Genomic DNA, 25,637 nt, shown 5'->3' on the forward strand with positions numbered 1-25,637 from the left:
ATTAGGTTTTAAACTGCAAATATCCTAAGAACTGAGAGATAAGTTACTATACTGGAGCACTTCCCAGAATTTTTTTGACTCAACCTGACGTGAACTTATTCTTTTCGTTGCCCTGCCAACATGTCCTGATGAAAGTGGGCAAAATGTTTCGGCTTTCTTGGTTCAAATTCGTTTCTTTTTTCGCGCGGAAAACACAATTTCATCAATAAGTTTTTATTTTAAAACTGTCTTTCCTTAGAAAAAAAATATAGTGCCATCTGCCAAAAGTTCTGAGCTCATCAGTTCAACGTGAGCTTAATGTGAATTGTTACGTCATGTCGAAAATAAACTTGAATCTAGAATCTTCTTTAGCTTCCTCAGCGTAACGAATTGTTCGTGTAACAGTAAAACAAAGACGCCTACGGTTAAAAAAAATAGAGACTTGTGAAATTTCCGCTTTCAAAAGAAATTTAAGCGCATTCTGATCAAGCACTAGGAGCGATTCTTAAAACAGAAATGGACGTTGTTGACTAATCTTGGTGCCGTTTTTTTTTTTCATACCTTTTTCACTGATATTCTTGCATGGTTGCTTCGGAGTTGATTATCAGCCTTCCAGCGTTGAGTAGCAACATCCGCACAAGGTATAGAAATTATTTGAACATGTTCATTGTGAAAAAGAGGCGAAGTTCTCGCCGCAGTTCAAAGCGCACCGCTTGCAAGAAAGATGTATATGCGAATGAAAATTTCACGCGCGCGCATTTTACGTAACAATTGATTTGACAATCGTGCCCTGTTATTTGATTGGCTGGCTAGGCTTCATTTCTACGTCATATGTAAATAAGACTTAGCTTTGTGAAAAGTTAGCTTTTTCCCTTGCAAAAGTAGTTTTTAAAACTGCAATTGTACCCCTAAGATTTGAGACGTCATCTATATACTTCGATTGAAGCGCTTTCCCGATCTTTGTACACAGTTCGGACCCATCCTTCTTGTTGCCCTGGAAATAACAACATGGCGTACCTGCGCCCGCGATCAAGGCCGGTAAAATGTTTTCCCTCGCAAAGAAAAGCCCGATTAGTGGATTTAATTTTGCTTGATTTGATTTACATTCCTTTACTTCTGATGACGGAAGGACACCATGAATTACTTCATTGTATAGCTTAAAAGATGGACTACTCACAGACACGTTTACAGCGTGGCCATTTCACTTTGAAAAGCAGTGGTAAGTACTTGGAAAGAATCTCGATTCAAGATGGCGCCGGTGGTTGTAAACTCGTTTCTTTGCTATTCTTTCTGCTGCTCCAAACTTCCCGATTGAAGAGAGTGAGGCCATTCCTCCATTTTATCTTTCTCTTTTTGTCAAATTGACTCAGCCTCAATTAAGGTATTTCCGTCTGGAACAACCCCCGCAAGGGCTTCAACTATATAAGTTTTTATTGATTATCATAAAAGGCAATGGTTATGAAGCCTGCCAAATTTCTTTGTTATATTTTTTTGTCAGCAATTTTTTGGCCTTGAAAGTGCACAGACGGCAATAGATTTTGAAATGTGTTGGAGCAACTGACCAGTAGAAACGTTCGTGTTACGATATTCAGTTGTAGTGTGAACATTCAAACAAAGGATTGTACACTGTCGTGGCCCCTCCAACATAAATTGCAGCACCATTGTTTTCATGGCAAAGTTTCATAACCAGTCCCTCAATTAACTATGGTTATCAATAGCAACAATACCATCTACTCTTGTTACTAGCCATTGAGAAACTGGCGTTCATAATTGCATCTTAAAATTAGTTTCCTATTTTTGATGTTTCGATATTTCCGATGGTTGATTCTTCCTGGTGCATTTTAATGATTTCAAAAATACCCATTTTGTCTCTGGAGTGGAAAAATATACTGTAGTAATGAATTGGTTGTAAAGAAGATAAAAAAATATTTCTGCATTTCTGCAAAGTAAATAATTTTTCACATTTATAATAAATTTACACTTTGCATTTGTAGCACTCGCTCCAACTTCTACGTCTTACATGGGGCAGGATTTCATTGCAAATCACATGAAATCCCACTACAGGCGTATACTGTCTGCAAAAGGTAATTCATTCACATTAAATCTTAAAAGGAGATTATCATATCAATCCATTTGTTATTTTGGAGGCCACAGATCGTTAAGGCGAAGTTAATAATGTTATCACATCATCATCAGCCATCAGGCCAGATGATGTAATGGGTGCCAGCATTAAAATAAGTATGCTGCCAAGATGTTGTGTGATTAGCATGGTTACATTATATTGTAATTTTTGCCTGTTGAGAAATATATGTTATATGTCCATTATAAAAGTAAATAAGTACATAATAATAATAATAATAATAATAATAATAATAATAATAATAATAATAATAATAATAATAATAATAATAATAACTTTTTTCTTAAAGCAGAAATAAATAAATAAATAAATAAATAAATAAATAAATAAATAAGTTAATTAATTAATAAAGGATAAGCAATTTTTAAGGGGGCTACAGAGTAAAAGATGGAATAATACATTTTATTAAAAAATGTATCATTGTATAATGCAATTCCAGGGATTTGATTGGCTTAGCGGCCATGGTATGTGAGCTATTATATTATGCTTGAGGATAGGGATCATTAAAATGGTCTTCTGGTTGTTCTTGCTAAGCGAAACCAGCCATAACTTACAATATTTCTTGATTGTTATTATTCCACTCGCGTTTGTTAGATATGAGATGATTATAGCCAACTCGGCGCTTCGCACCTCGTTGGCTATCTATCATCTCATATCCAATGCGCGCTCGTGGAATAATTGTTAAGTATATTGTTATTAATTGTCATTTCCCTCCATACAGCTGCTGTTGATACTTCTCCTCCAAAATCGATGAACATGCACATGAAGGGTTAGTATAAGACAACAGTGAGTAAAAGTATGTTCATTTTAAAATCACAGTAAATTTGTCACTTTGTGTGTGACAGTACTGTAATGATGATTTATATATAATGATGGACATTTAATTGTTTTTCCTGTTGCACAGTTCGTGATCAAAAGAAGCGTGTTGCACTGCAAAGCAGAGCTGGGACACCACTTTCATCAAGAACAAGGGTAAGCTGTGAAATACAGTCATGTCTTAACATGCTACATGTATGTGTATAAATTTGAAAAGGAAATATTGAAAAATTCATAGAATTTTATCAATGTTTAATATAAAGTTATGGCATCATTTCTACATGCCAATTGGCGCTCTAAGGGCGTAATAAAGGGTTAACAGTCAGTTTCTTTACCATGAAGCATAGCAGCTAAATGTAGGTGTTATTGTCCAGGGCCCGGTTGTTTGAAAGCCGATTAACGCTAATCCTCGATTAAAAGTTAATCGGGTTTTCATCTCGCTCATTTAAAATGGCTTAAAAGGCTAATTTCAAGCTAAAGGTTAAGGAAAGTCTAAGGCAAAACTGAGGGACCAAAATGTTTTGGGAGAATCTCTATTGATTTGTTAATTAAACTCACATCAAAGTTCATGTTAATCTGGGATTAGCTTAATCGGGCTTTGAACAACTGGGACGAGTATTGCCACTCTACCCACCCTGGCATTTTTTCACTGGTATACCTCTCTAATGTGGGTAGAGAAAGACTAGGGATGCACAGTAAAGTTTCTCAACTAATTTCTTGACTAAGAAACTAATAAGTTTAAAGTTTAAACTTTAAACCTTAAACCTGACTGATGTGAAACTAAACCAATTTAAACCCAGTTTTTGTCAGATCTTTTATGTATTACATATTTGCAAATGTTCTAGTTTGGTTCACCATGCGTCAATTTTTTCCTTTTAGTCCCCCTCCATGGAGTTCCTATCCTCTTCACATAATGGATCATCTTCAATGAATTCAGCTAGAAGTCAACAATCTCCAGGCCGGAGACCATTCACAGGGACACCAATGCAGAGAAGTCTGTCTGTGCAGTCCCTTGACAGGCATTACCCCCCTGCAGTACCTTCTTCATCGCCAAGAGACATCAAGACATCAACACAATATCAATCTACATCAACATCTGCCCAACTTCCAATAAGACCACCAGTTTCACCAATTGCGAGAGAACCAAGGCAAACTTTAAGAACAGGCCGACAATTAAGTAAGAAGAAAGATTTGAGAACAGTACATTCTCCGGAGAAATATGAACAGGGGACTTCACACAATTTGGATAACAATGTTAGTACATTACTGAATTGTTATAATGATGAATCTGGAGATGTTAAGGCTCCTATGACAGCTGGATATAGTGCTGTTGAAGAGAGATTAAAAAGAACTGACGATCAAAGTGGAATGTTGAATGGTATGAATGATACAATCAGATCAACAAGAGATGACAGAGTTCCACGCCTTGACTTAACAGAAGTGACCTACAGTCATAGAGGTCCTCCTTCAACAAGGGCAATGAATGATTCAACTGATTTTAAGGCAACTGTTTGGTGAGTTCTAAATTAAAAATTTTTTATGTGTAGTGTGTAGCATACTGTAGTTGTACTGATATGTAATAGTAATCGACGTGAGCAAAACAGTTGTGGACACAGCTTGAGCATCTGTAAAATGAAAATTTAGCCTTGAATGGGATTTGAACGCAGTTCGACCCCTGCAATTGGTGCAGTGCTCAACTACCATCTGGGCTGTCATTAGCCCACTGGGAGCTGGTCATTTTTTGAGTTTGCACTATTCCCATGGAAGATGAATCTACTTCTTGATGATTTGGTATATGTAGTATATGAAATAATTATAATAATATTTTATATCATAGCTGTGACCAGCCGATGAAAGATTTTAATGATAGATGATCGATGTTTCACCACAGTTGATGCAACTGGCCAAGTTGTGTTGAACACTCACTGACCAGTTGCAAAATTCTGGTCAAGCCTGAAAGCTTTTTTTGGGCTTTCTTTTCACTGCTGCTCAAGTTTCATTCAAATATTAATAAATCTAATAAATCTGTCATCCGCAGTTCACATAAATTATATCAGTGGTATTTCACTTTCAACAACAACAGTTTTACCATTGAAAAACCAACCAGCATGAGAAAATTCAACAATTTTTGAACACTTTATTTGGACAAAAGTCATCACTACATTTCTCTTGCATTCAATAATGACAGGACAGGGGAGTTAGGGTTTGGGTAAAAAAAAAAGGAAATAAATACCGGAAATAACTAGCTTTTGCATTTTTGTTATTTTGATTATTTATTTAATCCTTTTTTTTCACCTGAATACCAAAGGTCACAGATAACTTTGCTGTGGCTGTGTTGAAAATTTTTAATAGCAATTTTGTCTTTATAGACCAACAATGTGTATATCCCTCTTAAGAGTTATGCCCGCCCTGTTACAGTATCTCAGAGATTCAATGTGAATGTTGTCTTACAGGGAAGAGGAACAGAAGTACCTTAGATTTATATCTGATGTAACCACAGACATCCTAGCAAGAGGAATCTTCAGCAATAGGTACATGTCAGTAATAAAGTCATTTCATATCGGGACTCCGTTTTTGTTAGCAGAGGTTCAACACAGGCAGCCCAAACTCATGTTACAAGAAAGCCAGAAATTAATCATTTTTTGCGTTATCAATAGCTGTATTCACACTAGAGGACTTAAAGGTCTGTTCAGACGGATAACCCATCTGACGAGTTTTCTGTCCTAGTGGGAATTGTGACACTAATCGCATCTAAACTCATCAACATTCATAATTTCACATTAGAATGGTTAGAGGCCAACTTTTTTCTAAGGTGCTGGGAGGAAAAGTGTTTAGTTACCCAGAAAGTGGAAACCTGTCCCTTGTTGTTTTCACACTAGGTTGGGAAACTCGTCACAGACGGGAAACCCATCTTGGAGTAATTTCTTAATAATAGTGTGAATTCAGCCATTGTGAGTAACAAGAAGCCCCACAATCTACATGTAGTATGAATAAAACCTGAATAAAAGTTTGATCACCTTTGTTGGTGCTCATGTCTTTCTTCAAACCGTGGCCATTATTCTTGGTGCACAGTTGGAAAACTCTCAATTTGGTCCCAGTACAGTCCTTTGACCATGGCTAACTTATTCAAAATGGCCACCCCTTGAGGAAAAAGACACAAACAATGACAACTCAAACTTTCAGTATACATTTTATTCATAGTGTTATGAGGGTGCCCTGCAGTTAAACGTACAGTTTTGTAAGTGAATCAAGAGAGTGCTTAACATCTATTAAAGTACTTTTGTTTTTTCATGCTCATTTACTTGTAGGGTACTAAAGCAAGTGTTTGAAATGCACATTGATAGAAGAAAAGATCATTTGGATGAAGTAAGTACCTGCACACTGTCATGAATGTACATCAAGGTGAACATTTCCTTTGCTAACTTGCTTGCTTGCTATTTTCTTTTGTCCCAAGTAAATTAAAAACGAAGTTAACCTTACTATGGGAAATCAAGCTTTATGAACTTCAATGCAAATTCAAATATCAGTTTCCGTGACCTTATCATCTTTTCCCCCAAAACTGAATTCTGTCCTTAGATACTGTACACACTATTGAAAAAAATATTGTCAGGTGAAAAGTATAAACAATGAATGATAAGACACAACAGCTCTCTGGGAAGTGTTAGACCCATGAGCTTTATATTAAATTTTACATTCTTCTAATGTCAGAAAATAAAAGTATGCAAGGTTATTTTAAAGCTAAAAATTTACATATTGTTTTTCTTTGTTTGGACAAAGAGAAAAATGGAAAATGTGTGTGCGCTAATGAGATCACTCCATAATTGTACCAGGTTGTATCATTTACGATTCACACTTAACATGGGACATTTCTTTCATTGAGTGTATCAGTAGTTGGAAAATTTAACAACAGTCCTTTTTTTTAGGATATTCCATTAATTGAATAGTTTACATAATTAAATGTGTTTACAATCTTCCGAGGAATGCACTAACTACTTGAGCGCTCCCCCTTCCCCCCCCCTCAACATAGTTATGCTGTGAATGAGTTCCTTTTTGGCTGTGCTTCAATTAGTAAGTAGACACTCACAGAGTTTACTTTTTACAACAGAAGATAATGTAACTCAGTGGTTGGAAACTCAGGCAATGACATCTGTCTTTAGCATGATCCAATCTACAAGTTGGTGAGCATTATTTTTTAATCATATCTTCTCTTTTCAGAGTCGCCTGCAGGAAATGATAGAGCAACTGAAGGAAGATTTAGGAATTACAGACAGCTGACATTAGTTGTGTTAATAAGTTCATAAATTATAGAGAAGACTGAAGTCCAGCTGGCAAAAAAGGAGAAGTAATTATCACAGTGTCACTGGCTGTTTGAGGAATACCAGACCCAAGAGAAGACTGGAAAATGAGCTTACACAACAAATTGTAACTTGAAATTCCATGCTGTAGTACAACTCATGAACAGGAAACAAGTTCTACACCAATAATTTATTGCTTTGCAATGTTTTGAACATTTTGCACAATAATAGAAACCAACGCCAGACTGCAAATTTAAAATTTGAATGAATAAATTGTAAAAAATCATTCTGTGTTGTAACAGTTGAACTATAAAATGCGGTCAGTGGTAGCCACTACCTTAAGGGGATCAGCTTGCTGTGCAATGTAGATTCCAACACACAGCAAGCTCTTTGTAACCAGTGACTATAATCTCTTACAGCTCCACATGAGGTGCTTCAGTGCTCCTTTCCACACTGCATAACGATGATAGATTACACGGTTTGTTATCAAAACACTGCAGAAAAGTTTCAAAACGGCATTCTGTTTGATTCCCACAACAAGGCACTGCAATCAACTCCTCGTTAACAAACACTTGAACCATGAATGGATGCACATCAAGGCTCTCTGTCTCGTAAGACTCCATGTCTTTTGCATTGCATTTGTACAAAACAAAAGCAATGTTGGCTCCAAAAGGTGCTATGTAGCTAACTTTGTATTTGCGCTCAAGATGCTTGAAAAAATTATTTGCTCTCAACTCTTCCTGATCTTTGAACAAGTCAAGCAATGCATAAAGAGGTTGCAATGTCTCACCATGAGCAAACATGAAGGCACCGTGCATTCTGTCCTCCGGTGATGATTCGGTAGCATTTTTAAACGAGGTGACTATCCTTTCTAACAGTGGACAGCTGATTTTACAAGTTATTTGGTATCCATAACCCCTTTTCCAATAATGCTTCAAGTCTGACATGTAGTCTAAAACTAATAAATCTTCCTCATTAAAAAGTTCACACCAAGTGTTTTCTCTTCCATGAATTGCAACCTCAAAGGTGCAAGCTGTATAAATGCCAACTATGAATTCCTCAGACAGATCAGCAGAGTCTATGTTCAATTTACTGGATACTTTCTGCAGAACATTTCTCATTTCTTCACCATGTTTAAAAGTTTTATATTCATGAAGAGCAGTTTTGTTTTCCACAACCCTTGTTAAGTACTTTTGGCATAAGTCGAAAAATCGTAGAAGAGGATCGCTGTCGATTGCTCTGGACAGGATCGCCACGGGTTGAAAACGATTGGCTCCAAGTTGGCCGCGCCCTTCAAACAAACCAAAGGCAAATGCCATAGCACTTTGAGAAGCACGCCTTGTCCCAGTGCTGATAAAATCAAATTTCTGTGGTTCATAAGGGTGGGATAGCAAGCTTGGAAAACGTCTTAACAATTCCTTGGCGATGCTATACATTTCCTCTTCTCCAACAGTCGCCAGTAGCTTGTCGTTGGTGTGAGAAAACGGGTTTTGCAAGGGAAGCTGGAGATCCCCAATTTGCATAGAGCTTGCATTTAAGGCCTTCTCAAGCACATTCAGCATCTTGTCAATTTTTTTGACGTCGTTTAGGCTTGGATATCGGGTTCCATGTCTCAGCACCATGCTGATGTGAAGTGGTTCGCAATTTTTTGGCGTCTCAAAGGTCGTGTTTCTCTTCTGCTGGTTGTACCGAGTCTTGGATGAAAACTTGAGATGTGTTTTCAGCGAAACTGGCGGCTCTAATTGCTCAATTTCTTGGACATAGTATCCCAAAAATGCGAAAAATGCAAGGCAAAGTGCTGAGATACCTATTTTCAGATTCATTAGTTATCTTGAACTTCAAATCAGTGGAAATCTTGCCAAAAATCAAACATATAACTCGTGTAACTCAATTTCTGGCAGGCGCAAAAGAGGAACCCTGGGACTACCCATAATTCCCTTAGATCATTGCTAGTTCTCAGGCTCCCAGACCGTGAGTTTCAAGCATGGCGGACGTTTGGGTTGGCAGTGAAAGTGGACTTTTAAAGGGTGAGAAAGTTAGATAATGGCATTGTTTGGTTGAAATATAAGATTAATTAGCACTTTCGTATATCGCTTATTCGATTCTACGTGCTATGGCTAACTGTGTAATGCTTCACGGATTTCTTGATGTGAAGATTAATTTTGTACTGTTCTCAGGGATTGACCTGAAGAAGTGTTCGTTTACAAACTATGGCGTAGCAGAAAAAGTAGATAGAAGAAACGAAATATGTGCTATGAGCTGGGTTGATGAGGCCGAGAGTCAGGTAAGCCAGATGTGATTTACTGTTTAATCAATTGTGACAAAATTGAAATTAAGCTCACTACTCTATATAGCTAATGATTTACTTACTTAAACAACCACCTTCCGTTTCATTCAACTTTTTAATTATAAGCAATAGAAATGATAGGAGATTTATATTTATTTATTAATTTAATATTTATTTAGTGGCTGTGCCATGCAACAGAAATAACAAATGTAGAAAAGTGATTATCATCCATAACAATAAAAATTATTTTTTTTTCTGGTATAGGTTATTGCAATTTTGTTATTGTCTTATTAGGCTTATATTATTTGAATACAAAGTAAAACAAGTAAAATAAATATGAGTGATGAATAGACCTCCAGAAACCACAAGGCTTATACGAGGGAGGTCATCATCATCATTTATCATCAACAACAACTAGCCTTACTTTTTGCAAGTTCAGATCTATTCTGACATAAGTCCGTCTCTGGCCAGAGACACTCATTGACAGTTTTGCCACATTACCAAAACTGGACCATTAGTTCCAGCTTTCTGTTGCAGTCAGTGTAAGTCATACGCGACAAGTTTTTTCCAAGAATGAAATGAACATTTGAATTTGTTTTTGTAATGTCTGGCATTTGAAAAACATCTTGAGAATCTTTCTGAAAAAGACACATTAACTTCAAACAAAAGAAGTAAAAATACTTGGGAAACGATTGTTATTTTTGAAATACATGTACTTAATGCTTTTGAAGTGACACCTTCCCCCAGTGACACTTCCTCTTTAAGAATAGCCTAAATCAAACTCAATGGTAGAAATCTTTTGGAAAGATCTCTTTTGATTAGTAATAATTTTAACCACAATCAAATTTCACACTTACCTGGGCAGGTTAGATTAATTGACCATTGGACCCTGCTGTTAATTCACTGTAAGTTCAATGACACAAAGAAAAAAAAGTTAATTTTGTTTCCGTTATCCTTAGATATTAGTGGGATTAACAAATGGAATTGCCAAGACTTTTGATGTCACCAAGGGTGAGTTTATTGCTGAACAAAGGTTTTCCACTGGGGACAAAAAGCTGACAGGACTCTTCAAATGGAACAAGTAGGTTGCCACAAGCTTTAAATTTTATTGAAACAGAACCTTCTGTTCTGTCAGTAAAGAGAAGGTTCTTGATGATGCTATATGTTGACGTCATTCGAGAGAAACTTTGTTCATTTTCTTGCTGCCCAGAGCTGTGAACAAAATCTGTGATTAATGGCTAATCAAAATAATATTTAACAAGATGTATAAAATGATGTTTGACATTAAGTTTGAAGAAGTTCAATGTTCATCATCAAGACATAACAGCAAAAGCTAAAGATGAAAAATTTAAATAACATTTTTGGAAACCAAAAGTTTGAAGGGAACTCTGTTTGTAGGGCAGCCTCTGTGACGTAATCTACATGCAAGTGTATTAATTGAAAATTTAATATAATTATTAAATTTTATGTTTTTAGCTCCTTTGTGACATGTGTGGAGTCTGGATTACTTCAAATCTGGGAAAATGATGACAGTCCTGTAAGTTGTCATTGTATTTTGTTTTAAATGCTTGTTTTATCATAAAGTACAAAATAAATACTAAATGCACTGTTAGATAGTGTGACCCATTTTTCGGTTGAGTCTGAAGGGTTTTATCAGGCCCCAGAGCTCATCTCTTATAACCCCTTCCCTATAATGATTTGCACTTTATTGATCTGTTGCATAAACTTAACTATCTACATGTACATATATTATCTAGAATACATTTTTCAGACATACATGTGCAGACCATGGAGAAACAAGGGTATAATAATGAGAACCAAAGATAAAGAAAACTTCTCATAGAATTTGCTTATTAATATCTGGGCCAAAAGCTAAGTGAGCCTGGGATCCTGGGACAAATTTATTGTCGGGTTTCATTCACCTTCTCAGCCCAGTCAAAATTGTTTTCAGTAGTAGGCAAGATGGTTTGAGTAGTAGGCAACTAGTAGACACCTAGTATTAATTTTCGAGGCATAATGTTAATTTTTGGTGTGAAACAGGTGGCAGATATTTCATTGTAGGCAACAAAATCCCCAGCTACCAGAATATTTTGACTGGGCTGCCTCCTTCTCTCTTGCTTCCTTTCTCATATTAGTCCTTTCCTACCCTTTCTCCCTTCCTCTTTCCCTTCCTCCTTGCTTTCCTCCCTACCTCCTTTCCTCAAACCTCCCACCCTCCTCTTGGCAGTTCCCCCTGCCTTCTTCCCTTCCTTCCTGCCCTTTCCTGCTCCCTTCCTATCTCCCTCCCTCTCTCCCTCCTTCCTACCACCTGCTCCTTCCCCTTGTCCCTCCCTTACTCACTCTATCCCCCTATCCTTCCACCCTCCATTCTTCCCTCCCCCATCCCTCCTTCCCACCCTTCTTCTTTCAGGTTTAGTGACTTTTACTCTTTTTTCTCAGAAAGATGTTAAAGTTGGCAATCAAGTGTCTGCTGTGCATCAAAATCCTTTGTGTCCATCTGAAGTAGGAACAGGTGGGCAGAAAAACGACCTGAAACTCTGGGACCTAAACAGACCCGAGGAGCCAATTTTCAGAGCCAAAAATGTAATAATAAATTTTTGCATCTTTTACCTTATAGAAATTACAAACTAGGTTTCTCAACTCTACTTAGCACCATTATCTATTTCTGTGAAAATAGCTCATCCAATCAAGAATTGACGATTGCCTCTAGAAAACTGACCCCAGTTTAGTTACATTGTAAGGTTGTTTCCTGCCCACGAGCTAATCTTGTAATAAGAATGTTGATCTCCTTATCAATTGGTGAAGAAAAAGGCAAAGTAATCAACAATGGTTGTAAAAACAACAATAACAACAACAACAACAACAATTAAAAACATAAGTACAAATCTCCTGTAAATAACAAGCATCCTTGGTAGGTTAGAAAAAGACCTTTGAAACATTGAAAGGGTGTTCCATTATTTTATCTTTTATAGTGACTTTTGTAATTCTTCAGTGACAGAAAGCAAGTTTTGTAATTGGAATGTAATGTAATCAGATAGTCCTACATGTGTGCAATAGTATGATTAAATTTGTGTGTTTTAATCGTTGCTGTTATGGTTTTTTTTTGCAACTCAAAAGGTACCAAATGATTTTCTGGATCTGCAAGTTCCAGTCTGGATAACTGATTTGCGATTTCTTGCTGGTCAAGGATTGCAATCCAGGATTGTGGTTGGTACTGGGTATCATCAGGTGCGACTGTATGACACCAAAACACAGCGTCGACCAGTTCTGAGCTTTAACTTTGAGGAATCTCCAATCTCAGCCTTGGCTGTGACTGATGATGAAAAGTAAGGATGCCACTGTTGGCCTTGGGGTTGGGGGAGGGGGAAGACTTGAGACTGTAATGCAAACCATATGGTGATGAAAGTTGTACTGTTTGTGGTTTAGTATTGCTTAGATTTTTTTTACTGCTCAGATCATTAAGTCTAAGATGGAAACTGTTGGTGCTTTCACAGAACCTGTAAGTGTTCTGTAATGTCTCTGTTTTTTGTGACGTTAAATAGAATTCACAAATTGTAAACAATAGTTATCAATTTCAACAATCAGTCCCACCTGCATGTATTGATGCATCTTTTTGTTTTCTGTTTTTCTGAAATTGATTCATTTCTTTTTTCCCAGTGTGGTTATTGTGGGAAACACAGTTGGCACCATGGGAAGTATAGACTTACGCAAGGGTAAGTTCCACTTATGTCAGTTCCAATTATTATTATTCCCTGTGCTGAAGTGCAAGCCTCAGTCCCCAAAATCTTGTAAAACTTTGTTGTGTTAATTACTTTTTAATTGATGGTTTGGAACACAATCATTGTTAATTTCTGGAATAGTGTCATTGTACAAAAGAGTAGAGGGACTGTTAGGAAATAAGGATATTGAGAATGTTGACAAGGACTGGACAATTAAAGTAAAAGCAAGCAAGGTAGAAAATCTAAAAGAGTTGCATTTTTTTATATGAATTTTGAACCAAACTAATATGTATATGTTTCTTTAGGTCAACTAAAAGGACATTACAAGGGATTTGCTGGTGGAATTCGCTGCATTTCCTGTCTTAGTAAACAGCAGATGGTGGCGTCATGTGGACTAGACAAATTTCTTAGGATTCATCATCTTCAAAGCAGGAAACTTCTTCATAAGGTGATTATTAACTTTTATGGCTGTTGCAGTCAATCTACATCAGACATGACCATTTTTTTTCAAAAATTGGAAGGAGTTTTGAAATTTATACGTCAGTTTTGAAACTCGCCAGTGAGATTTCAGGGTTCCCGAAGAAATTTCCCTAGTCCAGTATTGACAGTACATGTATAAAGCTATGAATTTTCTTCAGATTACGGCACTGAGTATTTCAAAAAACAATTGTTTCCCAAGTATTCTGTATTATTATTTTTTTCTAGTTAATTCATCTTTTTCAGAAGGATTCCCATAGAAATCTTCAACATTCCATTCAAATGCTGGACATTACAAAGAGGAATTCAAATGCTGATTTCATTCTCAGAATACTAGTCATGCATGATATAGACTGACTGTACACCTTTTTTAGTGTTAAGGAGGTAGGGCAAGATAATGGGTTGCTGTACACTTCTCAGAATGACACTTGTCATTTGATTGGAGAGTGGAACAAAAAAAGTCTTAGCAGTAAGCCATCAAAAGTAAAACAATAAGGTGGTGTTTAAGGGGATATAATCAATTGCAGTTGCTTCACTGACAAAGTTAATTTTGATTGCATATATTGTCATATTTTTAGTGTCGTATTTGGTAGATTGTATGTATTAGGGAACATCCTCAATAGGGCTTACCTCTGACGTTTCCTTTTATATTGAAATGACTCCATACTTCTACAAAACTAAATTTTGTTAACTGGAGTTGTTAAATACAAGTTTAAATAGAAGAAAGACCCTCGCAGTTATTTATGCAGCTCAAGCAGATGCGAAAAGAAAGCCTGAAAAAAAATTCAGGCTTGAACGGTATTCGAACCCATGACCTCTGCATTGCTGATGCAGTGCTCTACCAACTATACAAGCTGCTGTGTGTGAATGCGACAACAGCAGTTGTCATACATGTTATCAAACTGTTGGCGACAAATAGAACTGGTCTCAAATCTGGTCAAGTTTCTCTTTGACCATTTTGTTTTGTACTGCATTGATTTTTTGTCGTTATTCTTTATATCATATCATTGATTTTTTGTCCTTATTTCTGTCATAGGTGTACTTGAAATCTGCACTCAATTGTTTGCTGTTTTCAGCCAGAGAAATAGAAAAGGTTCGTGTGATCCAACATGTTTCAACACTCTGTGTTGTCACTGGGGTGACGTCATGTGGAAACTTTTCTGCCATTTTAGCCATCAGGGACCATGAAGTTTCAAATTTGAGCAGTATTTAAAATTTGTCTGGCTCTCTCGTAAGTGTACCTTCACACTACTGCAGTTAAATAACGGAACGGTGATTGAGTTAGCTTTTGAATCGTTTTGAGAGACAAACGTCTTTGCCTCTTGATGTAAGAATAGCCCATTTTACAGTTGTGTCCTACTAACCCAGGGGCCTGTTTCTCGAAATTCCCGATAACTTACCGGGCCCAATAAGTGTATTTTTAAATGCTTTTTCACCAATTACAGGCATGGTACTTGGTCAGTGTTTTTCTAGAATTATAAAGATTTTAAAATTTAGCATCCAAAGCTAACAAAAATTGACTTCTGTTGAAAAACAATTATTACCTAATACACTTTTCGGGCCCGGTAAGTTCTCGGGATCTTCGAGAAATGGATTCCTGGTCTTTGACTGGAAGCGAGGCTAGGGGTGACATCGTTTTGATACAAACCTCGCTACTTTTGATATGTAGATCATACTGTTCTTATGCTAACTACATTTGCAATTACGTATGAAAAGCAGTGAGGTTTGTATCAAAACAAAGTCACCGCGAGTCTCGTTCCAACCAAAGGCCAGGTCACTAAGCACACAACTGTAAGATGGGCTATTGCGTCTCTTGACATGTTTGACGTCACTGTAGCTTGTCGTTTTTGATATTCTTTTGCTGAGGCAAAGTAAACTGCCTGAGAACCAAGAACCATCTAAGCTAAGATAAATGCACTAAATGTAGCGAGATAACAAATAGCCTCTTCACTCTAGCTGACCATCTTATTGTTGTTGTCTGTCACAGAATACACAAGCTACAGACAGTGGAGGGACTGCTGTCTCGTCAGATAAGTCTCTTAAAAGAGCAACTGAAAGAGAAAACAGTGATAGTAATGATGACAATGACGACGACATTTGGGACGCAATGGACGTTGTTACCTCAAGCAGCAAAAGAAAACGGCTCGACAAAAGTAAGGGTAAACTCGGTCAAAAGCTTAAAGTCAGTGTCCAACCTGACGACCAGTGGATCACTGAAGCTGGCGTATAGAATAACAATATTTTAGAGAGGGTGGCACCAAGCTACAGTGTGAGTCGAATTTAATTAGGGTGGCCCTCAAGAGTCGAGGGTTTTGACTCGGGGGTTTTGCAGAATGTCTGCATAAAAAAAAAAAACCAACAACAACAACTTGGAGAGTTACTAATTCTGCTAGTTCCTCGTATAGTACACCCCGATGGTGAACTCACACTGTCATGACTCGTACTAGGAGCCCATCTTAATGCGCCCCTGCTCGTACCATCTGAGAGTTTGTACCCGGCGGTGACACGTAAACGAATACAGGGCCGTAAGAGAGAAACAGGAACCTTGAAATGGTACCGGTTAGACAATCGTACTATTATCACGTAAGCACTCCCCCAGTTCAGTCACACGCCATGCAAAGGATAGACATGCACAGTTAACATCACAAACACTCTTCTGTGTCCAGTTTAAAGTAATAACAAAATGGCTGGGAACATGTGATCGTGTAATCTCATATTTTGGGTCGCTTTTCGTTTTTGGCATAGTTAGCAGAGATATCATCGATTCATCGTTGCTTGGAATCTCAAATATGTATTCTTTTCGTATCCTTTTTAGAAACAAAAATCGTTAGAAAAAAGAAAGGTAAAGAAGAAGTGGTATGACCTTGTTCGTTGCTATAGTAACATCCTGAAAGCTCCCGCAAACCATGGCCGCTCAGACGTGACACAAGAATTCGAAAGGGCCTACCTCATAAAGAATTCTGGATGTACCCATGGTCTTCGCAATCAAAATACGTGGCCCGACAACTTTGACAAAACGCTAATCGAACGGGAAACTGGAGCAAAGAAGGTTGTTCAGAAAACTTAGATACAATGTTCTCCTAAGAGAATGATGTGTTATTCAGCCGGTAAGTGACACAGTGATGCTCGGAAAAAGAAAATCCGAGTGCTCCTATCAGGAGTCGAACCTAAGACCTTCCGATTACTAGTTCGGATGCTCTACCACTGAGCTACAGGAGACTCGTGTGAGCTAAGGCCATTAAACTAGGTTCATGGGACAAACATCCTGTATACTGCTACTATTTGTCCTAACAGTTTGCAGGATATTTGTCCCATGAACCTAGTTTAATGGCCTTAGCTCACACGAGTCTCTTGTAGCTCAGTGGTAGAGCATCGGAACTAGTAATCGGAAGGTCTTAGGTTCGACTCCTGATAGGAGCACTCGGAATTTCTTTTGCCGAGTTTGCCTGTGCTATCACTGAATAATACATCATTCTCATTTGCTCACCAGGCTTAAAATATTACATCACATTCCCTTTCAATGTTCTCCTATTTTCCCATGAACTTTCGCAAAAATTTAGACCTTTGGAAATTCAGTTGTCCTTCAAGAGGTTGGAGTCATGTGAGGAACGCTATTTACACAGTTGCGATGTGTAAAAAAGAGAAGAAAGAAAATCGAAATCATGCCAGGAGAAAGGAAAAAAAAAACATCACAAGATTAAATTAGTCATTTATGTCGCGGACAATACCTACAATGCCCCGGAATTATTTCTAATATCACGTTTCTTTACGGTCGTGGTTACCAGTAAAGCGTTCAGATTCCTGAAAAAGGTGTGAGGCAGTTTTTTCTAAAGATTTCTTCGTTGGACTGAAATTCCTTCCTTCCTATCGAGATGATAAAGCTTCAATTTGGAAAAAATGTCATGCATTGTTATGTAGTTACAGCTTTTTCGAATTATTACTGCTCAAACTCTGAAAAATGCGTGGTTACCGCCAATTTTCTTTTTGGATTCGAACAGTCCTTGCTAAGATCTACTTTTCTCGCCTGGTCGTGAACTGTGCAAAAATACCATTGTGTTAGGAGGCTAAACCATGTAGAAGAAAGCTGTCAAAATGTTCCTTGTAATGTGCTTGGAGTATCACTTGGCTTCTGGGGTACCTTGCTCTGTTTTTTAAACGCTGACCTAAAGTTACGCCTAAAACCGTTGGGTATGTTGCCAAACGTATATAAGAAGAACTCCATAACTGTACTCTTCTCCCAAACCCGTGGTGCTAGTTGTTGTCGATGCTAAATTAAGACAAAAATCGCGGTAAAAGGGATGTTTATTGAATTGCATGTGCGACACAAAAATAGTTTCAAAAGCTGTGAGAGGCTTTCTAAAAAGTTGAAAATGTACAAACGTATTTTTTTATGAGTATTCGAAGACTGTTCTCTTGCAGCGCGCTACAAGAAATTTTTGATTGCACAGTGCTAACTTATCGCGTAAACAAATGCATTTCTCCGAAATCTTTGGACGGATTTCTAAGCCTACGTTGTCATTTGAAAGCTTACAGAATGTAGATGTTTCATACCATGCCAATTTTTAGTTATTTGGGGATCAACTTTATTATCGCAAAAATGTACCGTATCGCAAAACGTATCCTCTGTGTTAGTGGAAGGTAATTATCACGAGGGAGGTAGATTCGTGCTCTTACACCAACTTCTTTTGCCTACATTTTATGGCTGCCAACGTAATAATAGCGTTGCTCAGACGCACAAGGACATCGAATTCACGAACATATGTACAAAAGTTAAAAGGAAAACAACAAACATGATGATTATTCTCCGCCATCCCCACCCTTAACCGAAAAGTTTCAGTAGCGGCAGAACATCTTCTCGAAACCTAATATCCCCAACTGTTCAAATGCTTTTTTGTCCTTATGTTCCAGCAGGTTTCTGCAAATCCCCTCTCTTCGTTTTGCAAGGTTGTAGTTACGCATGTCTCGTGCGTTCTCTTCATCCATCTCCATCGCGATTGCGTTCTTCATCGTTTCAACACGCCGTTGAAATTCAGACAAACCAGAAGGACACACGTAGATCACCTGCAATGAATATAAAACTGTGATAAATTAAAGAACTGAAAGCAGCAAATCCGCAAAAGTAATGACAACACTTGATGCTTGATATATGAACGACAACTAAAGTTTTATGTAGGCAACTGAGACGCTACTAAGCAAAGCCTGAAACCCATGATCCCTGCTATGGCGGTCCCCTGGTACATCTGTTCTGTCTGGTCTGTTGCACATATCATAGGATAAAGGCTGTGGGAGTATCCTCTCCTAAGTGCTTCTTTACTTCTTTAAGTGTATTTTGGGAGATACCCCGATTGATTGATATAACGCTGCCCCTTGTCTGTTGCTTTGCACCATGCCCGAACTTAATGTCTGCAGACTCCATAGCGTTAAAGTTCCACCACATTCTTCCAGCAGGTGGATTCTCTCTGACTGCCTCCTACACGTTGTTTCTAACGTCACTGGCCATTGGGTGCAATTGAATGGGAGCCATGGGTTCCGCTACTCCCGCTAGCTTGTCGGCAGATTCGTTATACCAGATACCTCCATAGCCATCCAGGGTTCCTTCACATGGCCACACTTTAGTCTGGTCACGGGGCTCAGTAGACGCGTCAGTATGACTTCCCTGCCTCTCTCTCTGTGGTGTTGTTTCCCATCCAGACCAGAGCCTGTACTAAGACTTCAGACTAAGCCTGGAAAGAACTGGTCCTTCCCTGCTTCTCCGCCTGCACACCATTCAAATGTTTTCTTGTTGTTCTGCCACACTGCACCACCTCAGGCTGTGATGCCGTCTCGGACTGAGCCGTCCATTGCTTAGTTGCCTCCCTTCGGCCCAGGTACTGGGACACGTCAGCGCTGTTGGTGGCTTTGTCTCGTTCTGGTCACCTATTGACTCAACCCGCAAGGGTTTGTCATTGAATGCTACCCAGGAATCTGACGTTATAAAACCCACTGGTATCACATCCTCCAGTAAGTCCCTAGCTGCTTTGCATGAAAGCTCGTGGAATTACCCGCATGAGTTTACCTGCAAAGTCCTCGTGGCACTGAAGCTCGTCATATGCAAAAGACTCTGTTGTCAAAGCTCTCAAGTATTCCTGCGCAGCTTGGAGTTGGTTTAGGGGTTAATTTCTAAAGAAACTGTGGTGTTGCATCGGTGGGGAGTGGAAATGAATGTTTGGTCTTATCAACAGAGTTGATAAGGTAATTTGGCCATTGTAAAGAGATTCCAGAGCTGACGTTTCGAGCGTTAGCCCTTCGTCAGAGCGAAGGAGTTGATATCTTTGCCTCATGTTTAAGAATCCCATGTACTGAATGGGAGCTTCTCCTGATGGGTTCGGGGTTGCCCCCGAGTTAATCTCCAGAGCGTGGCACAGGAATCTGTCCATGTTGGAAAACTGGGTGTATGAAATGGAGAGTATAGTCGTAGCCTGAACTGTGGTCTGTGCAGACATGTTGCACGCACTACTTGCACCAGGTTACTGGGTTGGTATTTTGACCTGCAGCATATCTAATGAACCCGAGAGCAGATTTTGCTTTCCTGATTTTACCACTTATGGCTTGGTCCAGCGGGGGGGGGGGCTGGCAGCTACCTTTGATCTTGCCGCTTTTCGGAAATAGATGATCGCCCCAGTAAAGAAATCTGTCAATAATTCGAAAACCGTAACGAGCATGCGCGAAATGCGAAGGATTCATGTGCTATTTTGTCCGTGGCGACTCGACGGTGGAAAACGCAGTCGTATTTAGTTATTGTTTATTTACTGTTAGCATGTTTTTTTTGCGGTAGTACGAAGTTTGAACACTACGATTAATCAAGACCGCTGGAATGAGGTGCCAGCTTTATTTTAGGTTAGTAGAGCCGTCAGCATTGAAAATGCGAGCGACATGTTCTCAGCTGAGCTAAGATTTTACCAGCGAGTGTATGTGGTGAAGAATATGATTTGTAATGTAGCGAACGATTATGGTTTTCGTCGTCTCAGGAAGATATTGTACGTCGACAAAATAGTAGATTTCAATTTCGATTCTTGTTCAGTTCTGAAGAAACTAGAAGCCACCACGCAGTGTTTCACGACTGTCATTGCGAAAGCCCAGAATGTAAGCTTATTTCTCAAGATCGGCTTGGAACTTTAATGTAAACTTATTAAAAGTATTTGTCCCACATTTTATGCGTATTAACTGTTGAAAGCGTAGTTACGAATGAAACAACATGTCTATTTTATGGAATTCTCCCTCTGTTTAAATGTTGCGAGACGACAGTTATTCCTGTAAGTTTAATTTTGATGCACAAATGGTTTAAATGCATACACAAGGAAAACGGCTTGAGTCCTTAAGAAATTTTAGGTAAGAAAATTTTGCAACTGGAAAAGATAGCTTATAAAGATCTCAGAAGATTGCTTAACATTGGTGTGAATAGAGCTACCAGGTTTGTATGAGCGGATGCAGGGGTGTTTGTCTCTTGTCTGTACAGGGAGATTAAGTTACGTGAAAAGACATTCAGGTCCTTATTCTCTTGTGCAAAAAATTGGGAAGTTGAGTTCAGTAGTACGGGTTGAACAATGTACTGATACACTGAGATCCTGCAGAAACCACATGCATGTGCAGAAACCTTGGAAGGTACACGTAAATATTATTGTTTTACCTGTCACCCTTACAGATGTCCATGACCACCTGTATCGGTATGGTGGTTTTCCCCCATTGGTGGATGTCAAAATTGGGCTACTGGGAATACACCCTAAAGCCCAACTGCAAGGGAGATACAGAAACAAATAGACCCCGGGATGGCAAACCAACCATGGTTTCTCTATGTATATGCAACAGCCATTTCGAAGAAGACAAATCTAAATTATCACCCCTTGATTACTGAAATGTTTGTAGCAACTCGAGGATTAACCCAGCTGACCACCTTACTCTGCAGTATAATTATGTCATCAGTACATGACAATATACATCAGAACTGTAACATATTGCAATATTGTTTAATTGGTACATATTGTGTAACATAGTCAAGTGCAATTAGCATATTGTAAATTATGCAATTACTGCACATTTTCACACACTGGCACAGTGTAATGACTGGCTGGAGTATTGCTGTTTAGCACCCTGCCTCTTTTATGTTTCAGTTCTCATCCCAGAGGTATGATAGACAAAATCTAAAATAATGAAAGGTAACTTCACCTCTTTCTTTAAAATGATGAGATTTATTACCAAGCACACATACTAAATTCAAAAGTCAATATTTGTGGCTCACTTGGCAAAGTTGAAGAGCAAAGCGCTGCTTACATCACCTCTCAACTTTTCACCATTTAGAAGAGATTGAAAAAGAAAAATCTGTTGTTGAGAGTATGATAGTAACATTTTAACTTAAGCAAAACAGAAAATTAGATCACCAGAACCTCCAGTTTGTTGACTCCCAGTATGTAGTTGCTGTAAAGGGAGGAAATTCTACAGTGTACATAAATGAAAAAATAGGGAAGGTAACGATAAAGTGGAATGGAGGAAGTCTTATTACCTCTCTCGAGTGTCAATTTCTACAGGAGCAGGTCTAGCCTTGTGAACTATATGTCAGATCTAACTAGTACTGATCCTCTCCGGGGTCAGCTAGTCGTTGGTTGCAGTATTTCCGTTTTTCGCTGCAGAATTTGCATCCGTGATCCCTCTTGATGACCAAACTTCAGGTAAAAAAGCGACCGAAACCTTCCTGTAATGTTTGGAAGTCGAATAGCCAAATTGTTTCCGAATCCGCACAGACGCGCTTTCTCATAAAATCGCCGCCATGTTTGTTTATCAAAAAATCAGTACTTAGTCTCGCTCGGCCAAATTTCTTAACTGGGGCGATCATGCAAACTCGGATCCAGGCCTCGCTGCTGACCCCCCCTGGCTTGGTCATTCTCAGTCGTGCGTCTATTACCTCTCTAAGGCCTAGTTCAAACGTTGAACTAAATTCGGACGAATTTAATTCGAATTGACTTCGTCTGCAAGACGACGATAATAGAGATTCGATTTAGACGACGAATTGAATTCAATCGACTTGAATAACATGGGATGGTGGAACTTGGTGTGGACAACCTACGACGATTCCAGAAACGCACACGGGGCAGACGGATAAAACGTCTGGACGAATGTAATTGCACGAACGGTTTCATACGTCGCTTCACCTACGAATTTAATTTCTTGTATTAACTTCGTCTGCATTATATTCGACTGAAATGCGACGTATGAACTAGGCCTAAGGTTTGTGACTTGCATCTCTTGCCGCACGGTTTGCCCTCATAGGACAGTGTGAACAGATCTTGGTTCACATGGCCTAGTGGCCTAGTGAAACCAGCATCCAACAAATCGTAGCTGGTTGGATACTCATGTGGTTGTTTTGTGTGAACACCTGTAACTTATTGAACTGTTCCATATGCACAAGCGCTTGCAACGGCAATTACAAGTCCCTTAATTTGCATATCACTTGTACATTTAAAACGTCTAACCTTGCATAAATAAAGTTCCCTTTTACCCTTGACTCTACGCGAGCAACAGGAGGAGGGCCACCTCTTCAACAGGAGAGTGGCTGGCACAGCTGATGATAATGTCGTCCACGTATAAACAGATATCTGTGTTATCATGTTGGGTCCAGTCGATGATATCGAATGTATGGACACCAACTTTGGTCATTTTATGTATTCCCAATATTTCCATTTTGTGATTTCGTAATGTACCTGTGATCAGTCTCATATATTCTCTTACGTACAAATTTACTGTACTCCAAACAAAACAAAATGTGGCTAAGAAATTACGTCACGATTTCCGAACGACGTCCATCTTGGATCCAATATTTTGATTTCTGTGTTTCGCCACAGCTTGAGAAGGTCACAAAAAATGGCCGAAAAGTAAATCAAAACAGTTTAAAGAACACTAAAATGATATCAAAACATAAAATTAGAAACAGGAATATTCCAATTTGTTACAAGTAGTCCAGTCGCCATGTTCAAAATTCAAATTTAAATAAGGTCTTGATCACATATTTGAATAAAATATGAACGTTCAGAGTTGGTGCGTGCAGAATATGACCCTCGAGCCGAGGGCTAAATTTGTTAAAAAAGTGAAAAGTATAGAGTTGCTGTTTGTCGTGGGTGAGTGTAGTGTAATAAATACCACGAAATCATTCAGCGTGGTATGATACACTGCTCAGCATCAAACCTTTATTTGTTAAAACAGAAGTCGCAACATTTGTCTATGGCGAAAAGTGTACCACTGGTTTTGAAGGACCTACGGAAGGGTTCAGAAAGGGATCTCATAAAACCGTAACAATTCGGTTTGGCTTTAAAGGTGCACGAGTTCCACGAATGGTAGCTTCAGTCATGTGAAGCGCCTTTGGCTAATTACATGTTGCACGTAATTGAACAAGAACAGGTAATTACGCTCTATTTGAATCCCCCCTCCCCTTCCATACCATTAAATTTGCCTTCCATATTTCCTCCATCTCCTCCTCAGACTGACAGCAAAAGTTTAAGTAGTCAACACTCTTAGCTCTTGGAATCGTCTGCGCATGCGTGGAGGTGGACCGTTCGTATACGTCGTGAAGACTCGCGACTCTCACATGGTTACGTTTAGTCAGTGCTGCTACATGGAACCTTCTTCTGAAGCTGGTCCAGACGTCCGCCATCCCCACTGTAAAAGTCCAATTATTTAAAACTGGATGAAGGAGGCGCTCCATTTCCCCAGCCCCCATTTTCCCTCCCCCTCACCTCCCCCCTCCCCCACCCCCACACAGACCCACCCAATACTTTCAAAAACTCTGAGCAACCAGGGGCATCCAACGAGAGCATTTCAGAAAAATGTTTAAAATGCTGTCTCCTGTACTCCCAGATGGTTTTATGGCCTTTTAAAGGCAAATTTGTTTAAGAACGCTTGATCTGTTGGGATTCCTTAGCTGACACTTTAAATCGCAGACATTTTCAGAGAATAGGTGGTTTGCATTGCCGCCATGTTGGTGTACAAAAACAAAAGGAAATTTGTTCACATAGATTTCATAAAAATGGAAGTTTAATCCCAGAGGAGAAAAATCTTATTGTTCCTAACCACCAACATGGCCGCCATGACGTGGCGTGCAATCAACCTGTATTGAGCTGGTATTTTGCCGAAGCAAACTATAGATTTTCCTTTCGAATAAATCCGAATTTTTGACGCGACAAAGGCCATCCGAACATATATCCACCGAAATGAACCTTTGGGTGCCCCTGACTTAAAACGACATATATATCCGAAAACAACAAAGACTACCTTATAATAGGAAATTAACAATGCACGTTGACAACGCGAAGAAAATTTACGTTACACTAAATTAACGCGAATTTTTCAAAAGTTAGGTTTACATGCATTAAATTAACGCGAATTTTTCGATAAGCATCTTGCTTTATTTACTCCGATTTTCATAATTCTGCAAACTCGAACTTTACATTTCTGAATGCCAAACTGCGTTTTGGCCTCCGTCAATACTGAAAACCTTCCAAGACAAGTGCACGGATGTTTCGAAGTTTTTTTTAAAGCCGAAAATTTGGTTTTGAAGCCTAACTAGACCCTATCAATTCAAAAGATAGTGACTCTGAAGAGCCAATAGAGGAGTCATGAACTAATAAGGTTTTGTAATGAAAGAAAGGTGCTTTAAAATAACAATGTTGTAAAATAGCGTGCATTAAATTTACATCGACATTAATTAAGATACATTAAATTAACGCGAATTTTGTAAAATCGCGTTAATAAAGTACGTTGTTAATTTCCTATAATAAGGTGGTTTTCAATGTTACGCAAGTTTGAGGTGACATTTGCGCTAAGGAAACTGTTTTTTCTTCACAAATTGATCCGAATTTTGGAGGCGGTTAATGTCTTCCGAGCAGATACCCTGATCCACC

At 38.7% G+C, this 25,637-nt stretch overlaps 3 protein-coding genes across 4 annotated transcripts; 2 read left to right on the forward strand and 1 right to left on the reverse strand.

The window, feature by feature from the left end:
* Positions 1–513: 513 nt before the first annotated feature.
* Positions 514–7,516, forward strand: LOC146467248 (spermatogenesis-associated protein 7 homolog). Its single transcript, XM_085126183.1, has 8 exons — positions 514–1,198; positions 1,974–2,063; positions 2,841–2,888; positions 3,024–3,091; positions 3,815–4,449; positions 5,389–5,466; positions 6,244–6,301; positions 7,151–7,516. Exons 1-8 carry the CDS (start codon positions 1,144–1,146, stop codon positions 7,208–7,210), a joined length of 1,092 nt encoding a protein of 363 aa, XP_084982309.1. The 5' UTR covers positions 514–1,143; the 3' UTR covers positions 7,211–7,516.
* Positions 7,406–9,127, reverse strand: LOC146467249 (multiple inositol polyphosphate phosphatase 1-like). Its single transcript, XM_085126180.1, has one exon. The coding sequence runs from the start codon at positions 9,051–9,053 to the stop codon at positions 7,644–7,646; it is 1,410 nt and encodes a 469-aa protein (XP_084982306.1). The 5' UTR covers positions 9,054–9,127; the 3' UTR covers positions 7,406–7,643.
* Positions 9,128–9,178: 51 nt separating this feature from the next.
* On the forward strand, positions 9,179–17,367 carry LOC146467250 (WD repeat-containing protein 74-like). Of its 2 annotated transcripts, none has more exons than XM_085126181.1 (11): positions 9,179–9,257; positions 9,408–9,514; positions 10,477–10,598; positions 10,994–11,054; positions 11,957–12,100; positions 12,635–12,843; positions 13,175–13,230; positions 13,542–13,684; positions 14,750–14,806; positions 15,701–15,872; positions 16,529–17,367. In XM_085126181.1, exons 1-11 carry the CDS (start codon positions 9,215–9,217, stop codon positions 16,573–16,575), a joined length of 1,161 nt encoding a protein of 386 aa, XP_084982307.1. In that variant the 5' UTR covers positions 9,179–9,214; the 3' UTR covers positions 16,576–17,367. The 2 variants fall into 2 exon arrangements, with proteins under 2 accessions (XP_084982307.1, XP_084982308.1); XM_085126182.1 differs by having other exon boundaries at positions 15,701–15,866.
* Positions 17,368–25,637: the final 8,270 nt, after the last annotated feature.

Source organism: Pavona decussata, unplaced genomic scaffold (genome assembly GCF_977016875.1).
Source record: "Pavona decussata unplaced genomic scaffold, jaPavDecu1.1 SCAFFOLD_137, whole genome shotgun sequence".
NCBI classification, from domain to species: domain Eukaryota; kingdom Metazoa; phylum Cnidaria; class Anthozoa; order Scleractinia; family Agariciidae; genus Pavona; species Pavona decussata.